The sequence below is a fragment of the Nothoprocta perdicaria genome, unplaced genomic scaffold, assembly GCF_003342845.1.
Source record: "Nothoprocta perdicaria isolate Ctin4 unplaced genomic scaffold, notPer1 scaffold_162, whole genome shotgun sequence".
Classification (NCBI taxonomy): domain Eukaryota; kingdom Metazoa; phylum Chordata; class Aves; order Tinamiformes; family Tinamidae; genus Nothoprocta; species Nothoprocta perdicaria.
In genome coordinates, this window is record NW_020454783.1 from 1,810,904 (window position 1) to 1,823,806 (window position 12,903).

General features: G+C 42.3%; 1 protein-coding gene across 1 annotated transcript in view; it reads right to left on the reverse strand.

Moving 5' to 3' along the window:
- TRIM55 (tripartite motif containing 55) overlaps positions 1 to 12,903 on the reverse strand; it is a 39,621-nt gene that overhangs the window by 17,025 nt on the left and 9,693 nt on the right. Inside the window, exons 3-8 of the mRNA XM_026035610.1 lie at positions 11,961 to 12,126; positions 9,893 to 9,988; positions 5,458 to 5,691; positions 4,416 to 4,438; positions 4,183 to 4,307; positions 1,683 to 1,909 (exon numbers count right to left, since the gene is read on the reverse strand). Of these exons, the coding sequence (XP_025891395.1) occupies positions 1,683 to 1,909; positions 4,183 to 4,307; positions 4,416 to 4,438; positions 5,458 to 5,691; positions 9,893 to 9,988; positions 11,961 to 12,126 (871 nt within the window). The remainder of the gene's footprint in view (positions 1 to 1,682; positions 1,910 to 4,182; positions 4,308 to 4,415; positions 4,439 to 5,457; positions 5,692 to 9,892; positions 9,989 to 11,960; positions 12,127 to 12,903) is intronic.

Sequence of the window (12,903 nt, forward strand, 5' to 3'; positions counted from 1 at the left end):
CATTTTCCCTTCCCTGYACCACAAGGCAAAACCTGCACCATGAGCCTCCCATGTGCTGCATTCCCCTTGTGCTGGTCTGGCCAACTCGCAGTGGCATTTTGTGACTGCGGYAGCAGCACGCGGTCCCTTCTCCATGTGAGCCCAGAAGTGCCATTCATAGAATCACAGAATCATAGAATGCTTAAGGTTGGAAGGGACCTCAGAGGTCATTGAGTCCAACCCCCCTGCTCACGCAGGGTCACCTAGAGCACGTGGCACAGGGCTGCGTCCAAGCAGGTTTTAAAGATCTCCAAAGGAGATTCTACAACCTCTCCGGGCAGCCTGTTCCAGGGCTCTGGCACCCTCACTGTCAAGAAGTGTTTCCTTAAGTTCCTGTGGAACTTTTGGTGCCTCAGCTTGTGGCCGTTTCCTCTAGTCCTRTYGCTRGCCACCACTGAAAAGAGGCTGGCCCCCTCCTCCTCACTGCCTCCCTTGAGGTATTTATAGACACTGATCAGGTCCCCCTTCGGCCTTCTCCAGGCTGAACAGGCCCAGCTCCCTCAGCCTTTGCTCATAGGGCAGATGTTCCAGGCCCCTGATCATCCTCATAGCCCTGCGCTGGACTCTCTCTCTTATGCAGGCTTGGTTATGTCTGCATCCTGCTTATGCTAAAAACTACATGAACTCTGCTGCTCAGGTTAGTTAAAACCAGTACAAATCTCCCAAATGACTGGTCAAATCAGTAAAACCTCATTTAAGAGCATCTTCACACAACCCAAGAGGTGCAAAGCCATGTACGATGTTAAACCAAAGCAAGAATGAGTCTAGCCTATTCATTTTCCTATGTGCTATGTAGGGAGCTTGCTATAATCAAAGACTTATTACTTGTTTTCTTTTTTTCATATTGGCTTCTTCAAATATTATAACAGCATCCTTTATCCACTTGGCAGCTTCACCCCGGTGAAGCTGTATAAGAGGGCAACAGGCTCAGTTAGTTRTATCTACGGGCAGCTGGAGTAGTCTAAGGTTCTTTTATGTATCTCAGACTATGTGGCAATTACTGTTTCATGCTCCTGGCATTCCTTAAGGGGAAAAGAAAAAAAAAAAAAAAGTGCTCTTCTAAATTATTAAGAGATCAGAGGCCCCGAATCTGTTTGCTGCTAGGTTCTAACAATGGTAGGTTTAAGGCAGTTTCCTCTTCTGTTTGGTGTGTGGTCTCCTAGATGATATCCCTAAGGACAACCAGACCAGAAGGAGGAAAACGCTGTTTGCAGAAAGCAGATCAGAAGTGTGATCTAAAAACGGGTGGCGGAAGGCTTGCTGAACCCAGCAGGGATGCCAGACTCTCTTAGCATAAATATTTTAACAACCATCTCATTTATAGCAGTTAGTCCGAGTTAAATCACATGATACACAGCAAGCAGAACATCCACTGTAGCGTGTTTAAATCCCCAGTTAAAGCTCTTTTATTTATATCTTATGCATCCCATATATAAGTGTGTGTGTGTGTGTGTGTGTGTGTGTGTGTGTGTGCATTTATATAACAGTGTGCTTTTTGCCTACCAAGCAGTGCACCTGCTGCCTGAGGGCGCGGGCACGGCCGTGCCTAGCTAGGAAGGTGATGCACAGGCCTGTGAGCCCCACAGAGCCTCGAGCCCGGCTCAGCAGAGCTGGCAGGGCAGAGCGGCCCCGGCGCGGGTTACCTGGCCAGCCGGCGCGGCGGGCAGCGGCGGCGGGGACGGCGCGGCCGGACGCTCCCCGGCGGCGCTCGCTGCTTCGGGGTCCTGCTGAGGTGGCGGCGCTGCTCTCTCAGCCYCTTCCTCCTCCTCCTCCTGCTCCTCCTGCTCCTCYTCTCCTGAGGACTCCGTGTGGGCTTCCTCCAGATCTTCACMGTCCACCGTCTCCTCCTCTTCCTCYTCGCCCTCTTCCTCTGACAGGACAGGTATAAAAGGACCACGTGAAGATGGAGACAGCCCTTATGCAGCAGAAAGCCCTATGAGGTTGCCTGGCAAAGCCACTCAGTGTCCGGCCGAGGGCTTTTCCCCAGGGAAAGCACAGGTTTTGCTCGGCTCAGAAGAGCATGAACAGCAGGGTGCTGAGGCAGGCAGAGGATAGACGCTGGGATGAGGAGCCTGCACCCACGTGCTGGCGCTGAGCATGGTGACRGAGGCACCAGCACGAGGGAGGCCCTGGCGCAGCCGCAGCAGCCTCTGCTCAGGGTGAATCCAGTGCTCTGCGCTGGGTTCACCGGTTCCAGAAACCCTCAGCAGGGCAGCACTAACCCCCTCCCGCCTCCCTGGCACACGGGGCCCGGTGCAGGAGCTCAGGCTGGAGCCCCAGCTTGGCCCCAGGGGCCCTCCTGGCAGGGCCAGTGTGACCCAGCACACACCCATCCTCAATCGGAGTTAGCCGCTGTGCTAAACTGCATTTACATGGGCTAAAATATATATATATATATACATGTAAAATCTAAATCTAGCCCTTTCCATAGGAAGGAGGACAGAAAATCGTGTTAATGGAATTATCCCCAGGAGGGGTTTGTGTAGCATGCAGTTGCACTCTACAGCGATGAGAGGATACTGCTCTGGTACAATCTGCCAGGAAAATAAAAAAGTCTTGCAATTTTACTTATCTTTTTATTTTAAACACAATTGAACCATCAAAGTAAATCTTTACCAGGTCAGTGCTGTGCAGTAACTGCCTGTGGAGATTTGGGGTAAACCTCCTTAAAACCAGACGATCAAATCTTTTCAGGCCATAGCTTTAGCATCATATAACACATTGCACTGTTAGCATTCATGGGCATACTCATCTTCACAGAGAGCCCTCTAACAAGGCATTTTGTTTTGCATAATCATGTTATTCATCCTCAAAAATATCAGATGTTGTTCAGAGCCATCCCAGTGCTTCAGAAAAATAAACATAGATGGATGCATTAACCCAAGCTTCAAAATGAGTGTGTATCTTGAACAGGTTGTGAGGTTTTTACTGTTGCTCTGAATACACAGAAGTAACACAGATCTGCAAATTAAATAGTGTCGTTGTAGCAGAGAAATATTCCTGTAGGCAAAGACACTCCTATGAGCAGACTACGGAAACTCAGCTTCCAAGTCCCCTGAACATGGAGGAGCTCCTTGGCAATTGTTTCAAATATAGGGCCAAGTGCCAGATTGTTTGGGGCTCATCCCCAGGAGCTGGGTGTTACCTTTCTGGTCACACGCTGGTGGTGGTACAGCTGGTCCACGGACCCCAAGTACACAGCAAGACCTACCTGCATCAGGAACGGGACCAACCACATGCTCTAAAGCTAATATAAATCATGTAGCTAATATAAATCATGTCTGGGGATTATGTGACGGATGCCAGTGGACTGAGTCCCATGCATCCCTGGGAGACATAATTGGGCTGATGAAGGTAAATAAAAATGTACCAGCAGAACCCAGTGCTAGAAAGGAAATTAGAGCTGGCCAGATGACTACTAGTGCTGCCTTCTAATAGTAAAGATTTGTTTGTCTGAAAATATTATGTCCACTAATTTATTTTGTCTGATTCTCTAAAATAAAGCATAAATGAGCGTAGATTTCAGTCTCATCATTTTCAGGCTACTACAGTAAATACAGAGTAAAAAGGCTGCATTATTACAGAGACAACACCAACCATACAAATGACATTGTTAAAGAATCTTAAATGTACAAAAGACGATGACACTGCTTGGTTCCCTCCATAATTCTTTCATCTTGAATTTCAGTTATGTTTCTGTTACATATCTCTACGAATACAAAAAACAGGTATATCTTTTATGAACACTTCTTTAAACAGTAAACATTCTATTTCTTCATTGGTTTTCCATAGCTGATGTGCCATAAAATAATGGCACATGTTAGGAGGTGAGGAAAAGTACTTTATAGGCTGAGATAAAAGCTGAGTTTTGTGGTCCCTTCGCCACAAGAGAGGAGTGGTCCCTGTCTCCTTATGGAGTCAATAATGAATATATTCTTTAGAAAGTCTTGAGGTTACAAAAAGGGTAAAATTAATGATGTCAATAGATTATTTGATCTCTGAACTGTGCTAGATTTTTGCTGTTGATTATAATTGTTATAAGATGGTCTAGTTACACCTTGGGATGCAGGGGAATATCAATATCAGCATGCAAATTATACAGAACTGCAATTTAAAGGAGTTTAGATGAAATAAATGACATACCTTTGTCAAAGTCTATTTCTCTTATTATTTTTTCTTCTCTACTGAGGTTCACTGTGAATTGGCTCATATTTTCATAGCCATCCTCTATTTTTTCCATTTGAAATCCTTTAGATGCTTCAGTAATTCTAAAATGAAATATCAGTCATCTGCATTTGGCTTTGCAGATAAATTTGCAATTTGCAATTCTTTATAAAGATCAAAAACATATTTTATCTCTCATGTTAAATACTTACTTTTGTAGCAATGTTTTGGCATTCTGTGGAAACAAAAAGGAAACAATTGACTTCTTAAATGATTCAGTTTTTTTCAGAGATTTTATTCCCTGTGATCTAATTCTTACGCAAGCTACTTCTAAACTTATTAATAGAGATCTCATAATTGTCAAACATGACTTCTATGAATAAGATCATATTTCATCAGTGATTATTATATATCTGAGTAAACCTCACTCAGTAAACCTTATTTCACTGAACAGTTTTTGATTAAAGTCTGAAAATGAGGGGAAAGACAAACATTTTCTACGAAAAGGAAATGCAAACATTTTTGTCTTTTTCTGAGTTTGTAGCAAAAAGCAATTGCTCTGTTACCATCTCTGGTCACTAGTGCTATCTTTGACTATGCATAAGGGTACACTTTTGGAGCCACAAAATTTTATTTACTTAGAAAAAAATTAGTACTCTTCAAAGGCAATACACTTACAAAAGCATGTCTTTATTTTTCTGTAGAAAAGACCCTTTCAACGTTTAATACGGATGAACTATAACCCTGCAGGGCAGAAATTCTACAGTAATAAATTCAGTGAACAGGCTGCTAATGATTTTCTAATCAGCAGTTCTATGTTTTCTAGGAAGAAAATGAAAAAGTGTTGAAGTGAAGGCATAAAAATGTGACTTGGAAGATGGATATTTAATTCTTTGAAAGTTAAGCACATTTTTCAACATGCAAATGAAAACTATAACTTTCAGAAACCCATACACACATATATGACAGTGATGGGACAATAGAAACACAATTGAAAATATTAAAATTTGGACAACTAGTAAAGTACACACAAGACAGTATGCTTTGGTGCACATAGCAAATACTTACCTTACTGGTTTGGATATTATCACAAGAAGGCTAGTCATTTGTCTGTGCTGATGCAAGTGTTTAAAAATGATTTTATATAAATGGTCATTCAAAGATGACCAAACTCTGAAAGTGCCTAAAATCAAGATGTTTAAATAGTATTTAAATAAAACTGTTACTCATTTTCTCTATTTATAGACTTCATACCTGCAAAAACACAGCCATTTCTGGTTCTTCCATGAACTGGATTCCTGATTCAACTAGCTTTGACACAGCTTCCAAATGATCCGCATACTTCTTCATCAGGGAGCGGACATGTTCCAGTTTCTCCTCTTGGGTTCTAGTGATTATTTGTGTCATCTCATTTTTTCTTTCTTCCAGTACAGAATAGAGATAATCAAATTTTTCACACAGCTGCTCTTTCTGTCGTCTGCAGGATTCCTGTGAATCATTTGGTTTATATTAAACATGTTATGTTCTTAAAAGAGTTTCTATTTTTACACTTACTTGGAAGCATTTTCATCAAAGAAATTCCTCTTTCTGAGCAGTGCAAAGGATTCTGAATGACCCCAGAGACTTCTGTAATTTTCAAAGTTCAAGCTATCAGAACAAAAGTTTTAAAACTGTTTTCAAACTATTCATTCAAAACCACTGATATTCCCCCAAACAAGCTATTGTGTAACTTTTCAGTCTGTGAAAAGTATTTATGATGGCTACAGTGATACTTGGAAGACTTCAATAGTGCTATTTAAAAGTCATCAGGAAAAGTTTTTTAAAAAGTGCCATATTAGTAACTGGATTCATTGACATGAATATAATAGTCTTTAAATGAAAAAAAAATCTCAAATCAATTCTGAAGATTCTGTTTTTCTACTAAAGAATCTGAAACTATCTTGGTTAGGCCTGTTTTTTTTTTTTTTTTTAAACTTAAGTGCTCTTCCACTCTATTTTGCCAGTAAGTGTCCACTATATTAGTTTTACTATGCACTGATAGAGGTAGAGGTTCTTTGCAAAAAACGGTTCGTGCCGAAAGAATGAAGATGAGAGGATGTCAGATTCAAACCCTATTTTCTGGCTCTAATTTTCACCCCCTTTTTTGAAACACGAGTGCTGTACTTCTACTGCTTTCACTGAGTGAGGAAGATGGGTTTGATGACTGCTTCATTGAGAGCTCTCTAAGGAGAGCACGGAGCGGCTGTAAGGGAGGAAAACGGGGATGACGGCGGAGACCGGTTATCTATAATGTCTGAGGTCTTCCAAGCAGAAGCATCTGAGTCATCTGCGTGCCCCAGGGCACACGGCGGGGAAAAGGCTGCACTTCTGGGTGCTGTACTGTCCTTATTGTGGTTATCTTGCTGTGGATGAAGGTGATTATTTTAATGTCTTTCTTGGGAACCGAGGCTGAATCAATTCCTCATCTTCAGCCCTTGGGGCATAAAGCTGAGATCCTTGCAGCAGAGGATTATTAACAGTCCCGCAGTACTTTTGGAACTGTTAAAGGCTGATTATTGCTAGTGCCATTTAGCCAGAGAGAATTCCACTTTTTTCTTGCCTTTCAGCCAGAGCTCTTTCCTGAGGCTGATGACAGTCTGCTCTGTGTCATTTCAAAGGATGCCTTTGAAGATGGACATATGGCCAAGCATCACATTCAACATTCACAAAGACAAGGGGATCAAACAGAGATCCTTCTGCATCAGTTGCCTTTGCTTCCAAATGAGGAAGACAGGCACTCTTAAATTAAACAGGCACCTCTAATTTAAAACTCATGAGAGGCCAAGGCCTGGCTTCATGGCAAGTCTTGCCCTCCTGAGGTCTTCGGCACTTCCCAGAAACTGCTCTGTGTATGCCGTGGGGCTCAGGTCTACTGGTGGGAAGGAGGCAGCAACATCAACATGATGAGCAGGGAACAGTGCCACTTGACCAGCCTTTTTTATTTAGGTAGCCACTGCTGGGAAGGGGCCAAGGCTGCTGGGAGCACCCCTGCCCTGGCCTGGTCTGCAGCAAGGGAAACAGAGCCGGGCTTAGCTGTGCATATGGACAAGCTGAGTGGAGCCGTGAGAACAACGGAGACGGTACGGATACCTACGTACACCTGCCTGGTTATGAGGCAGGAATCACTGAAAAGATCCGTGTGATGCCGCTTCAGCCAAGGTCTGGCCCTGCCTGCAGAGTGGAGCAAATGCCAAGGAGGCCGTTGAGTCCGCATCCACGGAGATGCTAAAAACTGGGCTGAAATGGAGGATTAGTGTTTTATAGGATAGGAGTTAAGGAAACTTTGGAACCTGGCGAGCTGTAATTCCTGGATGTCATTCAGCTCCCCAGGCCCTTCCTCTTCTTCCAGACTCCTCTTTTTTTTTTTTTTTTTTTTTTTGATCTACCGCAACCTCTTCATATCTACAGTGACCTCCTCTGAAGGGCCATTCAGATCACTTGTAAAATAACCTTAATTTCAGGACGGATGTGTTCTATCTTTGCCATTCGATACAGGACAAGAGATGGAGAAAGAAGAGAGAAAAAGCTGGCAAAGGACCCTGAGAGTCTTTCTCTGTCTCTAGGCTCTCATACCTATTTCCTGCCAGTAGGTATTACAGAATTGTTAACTTCAAACACGAGAGTGCAAAACAGGTTCCTAAACACACATGCTTAAATATTTCTGCATAATGTGTTCCCATACATTTAGCCTTTTTAATAAAACACAGCTATAGCAAAAAGAAATGTGTTCTTGTTCTCGAATGTGATTTGTATTGCTTTTTCTGTATGGTATCTGTATTGACTGGCCTATGGCATTAACATTGAAAGTAAATACTTTAATTTTTACTTCACTATTTTATTCCTACTATTTTATTCCTGCTTTTATTACCTGGCTTAGCATTATTCAATTATTCATTACTGACTTTGAGTATTTAACATTTTATATGTTTTTTTATTTCTCTATTCCCATAATATGTGAATTTGTTCTAGGTTTCAATCAGTTATAAGCTATGCAGATATAAATCAGTTTTATTTTGTTTTACTCCTTTTTTAAAGCTTGGACAGGAGCAATAGCAAAATACAGAACTGCAGGCTCTTGCTTACTACAAGAAGAAGACAAAGAAAACTGATCCTGAATTTCAGCTATCACGAGTCTCTATTGTTCTCTGCCAAGTATTAAGCAGGGAGAAGAGACAATCTCGGATTATAAACACTGTTTCCAGGTGTGCACATTTCTCAGCTCCAGCTGTAGCTTTTCATCTTCAAGGACAAACTGATGTCAATGCAGACAAAGCCCTGGTATGGTAGGAAATGTGATTTGCTTGAAATGTAACATGGAAGCGCCAAGGTAAGTTCTATTTTTTGCAATCTCTGTCTTTAAAGGTGGAAAGCCTGTTAAAAAATTGGAAGGTAAAATGACTCTGCTTTCTTTAGGCTTGCTGTTCAAAGGTTTGACTACATGAGTAGATGAATTTGAGGCAGCTAGTTTCTGTTGTGTTTAATAAGGTATTTTTAGCACAGTGTTCTCTCCGTACTTCCAGACTAGATGTTTGAAGTTTTGTTTTTGGATCAGCTAGTTCAGCTTAAATGAGTATAAGCTTTTGCTTTTGTATCATTTAAATTTCTGCAGCCAACCTACTTGAAAGGCTTGTTTTTGTCTGCAAAGTCCAGATAGCAGCCAATTTCATCCTTGCAATGTGAAGCCTTCCTGACTACAAAGCTGTGACTTGCTRCTAACACTCTCTCTCATTTACTTGGGCTAATGGTTTTATAGTCTTTGAACCAAACTTGGACACTTTCTGTTCTTTGCTCTGAGGAAACAGGAGCCTTGGACAACTGTGTACTTAGCTTGTGGAATCAATTTTTCCTATCAATTAGAACCTATAYGTCTTGCGTTAACTTCTTTTTCACTGCAGCTTCTCTTTTCTGCTCCAACTCCGAAGGGTCAATAGAATTCTAATTGGGCTGAGAGGGATGCAATTGCTTCAGCAGATGCTTCATCAAACACTGATCGTAAAATCAATTCATATGAGCTCCTTTCAGCCTACTGCTCTGTGATCCTCAAATTGGCCTGAGCTGAAATTTTTATTTGCTTTGCTGTAGCCAACCTCTTGGAGGAAATGAAAGCCACTTCTCTGGTATTGAACGTCACAAAACTAATTCCAGCTCTGCCAGAGTAAGACCTTTACAGGAACATCCAAACTCACAATGAGAACCCAACTCTCTCTGCCTATGAGCAACACAACAAGACTCCTTAGAGGACAACATAAATATATAACAAAACCTACTTTTGTACAACTCTAGTATCTTATTTGAGAAGTTACAGGAACTGAGGACTGAAGGCATCCTGTTGTGTCTGATTTCATTGCACTTATATGCTATGCAACTGAGAATGCTGAGCAAGACATTAATAAGCAAGACAAGCTTATTATTCTTGTCTGTCCTTAATCACATGCCCCTGGAAAGTGTCARAGATAGGATGCTGAGCAGGAGATACCCTTGGGTCGAGGCACTACAGCTGACACTGTRCAAAGCCACAGGTAACTATTTAGCAAAATGATTTGGAAATCTATTTGGGCAAAATAAAGTCTGCTAAAGCATGATCATTATGGTTAATTTTAAAGATGCAATTTCACACTGAAATAATCACACTGAAAATTGTGACACTCACCTCAACTACCTTGCAGGTCTCCTCCAGCTGTGTGACTATCCCTTGCACTCGGTCGTTGCTCCCCACCAGGACCGCGATGCCGTCGCTGAGCTCAGACTAGACAGTAACAGGAGAGCAATCGGGTGGGAGGTTAAACACTTGCCTCATGCTGGCAGCAATCTCACCACCTTCTTGCTTTGCAGAGTGGCAAGTCTAACAGTGAGCTGCAGCCGAATGAGCTGCCTTAGCTGTTCTTCTCACCAGGACCCAGTACAACTGGAGCTTTACCTCCCCACAAGTTACCCTCTCCATTTGTTTCCTCCCCTGAAATATACTGAAAACACTGGCATTTTGAAACTCCCCAGGCAGAGGAAGCTGAGGTTTGGAAAGGAGGAACATTCACTCAGGAGGTATTTCAAGACTCCCAAAACACTATGTGTGGGATTGTCAAGAGAAAACATTTTGGGATTGTCAAGAGAAAACATTTTGTCTCCAGAGAGGTTGACTTTTTAGTTTCTGAATCTACCTGAGTTACGATGACCATGACCACTACAGAGCTGTTGCCGTGAGAGGCAATGGGGCTGTGAGACCTTGTGGAGAGTGATGGAGAAAATGAGAGAACGAGGTGGAGAAAGTGTGAGGGAAGCACCTTCACAGGGGTCAGACCAAACGGGAATGTGGAGGGCCTTACTGGGTGACATAAATGAAAGCTGGGGAAGAAAGGAAGAAGGAGGTGGAAATGGCAAGGCAGGTGCCTCTGCTTGGGAGGGAGAAGAGTCTCTGCTCCAAGGGGAAGTAGGGAAAGGCCTGAGTGCAGGGATGAGGATGATTATGGGACATCCTTTGGAGAAAAGGAGTGGAGAAGCCAGTCCTCAGAATTTGGTGAAGGGGCTGAGGGAGATGAAGAGCCCTTGGTAAACCCTATAGTGGCTTAGCTATAGAGGCAAGTGTTTATGACCTCCAGCTGGTGTAACACCATTAGTAAAGGATCCTTTAAAGCCCACATCTCTCAGCCTCTGGATTATTTCTCCCGCATGGCAACTTCAAATCTTTATTTGAAGTTCACTATCTGTACACTGAATTACCACCCATCTGCTCCAAGAGCGTGTGGTGGCCGGGCTGAACACCTTCCAAGCTCACAAARACCTTGCTAGGCACAGCTACTGCCAATGGTTGTGCTAGGATGCAGTTACTTGCACTTTCCCCTTTCCACAGACATGCTGGGAGGGAAACCCCTCCAGTGCTCACAAATCTCCACAGAAAGGAGTGATTGGGGCATGGATTCCATCCAAGAAACTTCTCCTCCTTCTCCTTTTTTGATTGATTCTTGTAGCTCCTTTCCTAAAGTAGCTTCTCATTTGTAGTTTGCACGCACGGAAGCAGCTGTGTGACAAAGTTGGAGGCTGGCATTGCAAAGTTGGCCTGTCTGATTGCTTGCCCCACTGGGGCCCTCCAGAAAAATGAGCTGTTTATCTCATGAGGATAACTCAGTGAGTCAGGTTTTAAATTAATACAGTATTAAAAATAAACAAGTCTTTTACTGGTGACAGCAAGGGCAGAGGATGTTAGGTACATCCTGTGCTGCCAACTATTGAATATTCCTACATTCACTTGCAAGGAAGGTTTTTCACTTCCCATTTCTTAAAAAAAGAGGATGCTTATAGCAGAAAGAACCTACTATTCTATTATTTGATTTGTAAGATTTGTAACGGGCTTTTCTCTTCCCATCACATACGCTGAAAATCTTGCTTTTATTTTTTTCTGATCTAAAAGCACTAAGAAAAAAGAAATTAGGAACTTCAGAAGGAAGATCCTCATCTTCACATCACACTTCTGTCTAAAATGTTTACTCATTATGCTAATGACAAATCGGGACACTGTAATACCTTTTCTCTTAAAATGTTTCACCATGTTTCCAAATAGAGAGCTTCTATATGCTTCTGAACCTTGCTCTCACAGACAGGAATGGAAAAGACTCTTCTTCCCCCTAGGTCCTTCTGGAAAGTCCCAGGAAGCTTATGGGAATACCTTCCTATGAATGGTCCTATGAATCACTGGGAAGATTACGAGATACGAAAAGGTTATTTACCTTCTGTCTCTGGTAAACATTTGTGAGAGGAGCAACTTGACAGTCTTTATGGGCACCAAAGACTTTGCACAAGGAGCAGGTGGGCATTTCACAGTTCAAACAATAGATATTAATTCTCTCATCTTCGTGCTCTTCACACATTGGTTGGTCACACTTCTTTTCAGGTCTGCAAAAGAAAATAAATAAATAAAGCCTTGATCCTCATCACAAGTTTATGGTGATAAAGCTTAGGGTGTCATCATGAATTAGAGTAGGGTTCATGTAGATTTATATATAGAGAGAGGTCTACATGATTTATATGTTACATATGATAGATATAGCAGTGTCCCAAACTGAACTGAAGACTCTGTAGACTTAAAACTGTTAAATAGGGTGACAAAATAGACAGAGGTATGGTTAAATATTATGGCACAGTAGGATATGGTGACAATATGTGGTGATGTTGTCTATCTTGACTTTCGACACTCTGTTAGTAACCTCCTAAGATGGTCTCCTTGGTCTACCTGTGTACTTTAAGTTACCATGTTGTCTAACTTCTGAATGAGGAAACATATTTATTGCTTTAGGTGTAATCATGCAATTCTTTAGTACTTGGCCAGGTCCAACAGAGCTCTTATGTGGAAGTCTAACTGGAAATGAGAGCGTGGACCTTCATGTGCTTAACTACCCGCTCTGCTAATGTACTTTGCATGTTTCAGTCAGGGCTGGCTGTAACAAAAATGATTGAGACCTTATGGACAGGTAAGGTCTCATACTTTTTTGCTGTAGCTAACRCAGCCATCATGTATATGTGTTGCACAGGAGTGGTTCCTTGCCTGTGCTGAGCCAGGAGCCCTACTGCTAGACTACAACTCAGTTCTGATCTTCCTTTTACCAAAACAATTTAGCCATACACATGCAAACCAGTTTTTGCTATCTTAGGAGCATATTCAACTGGAACCTG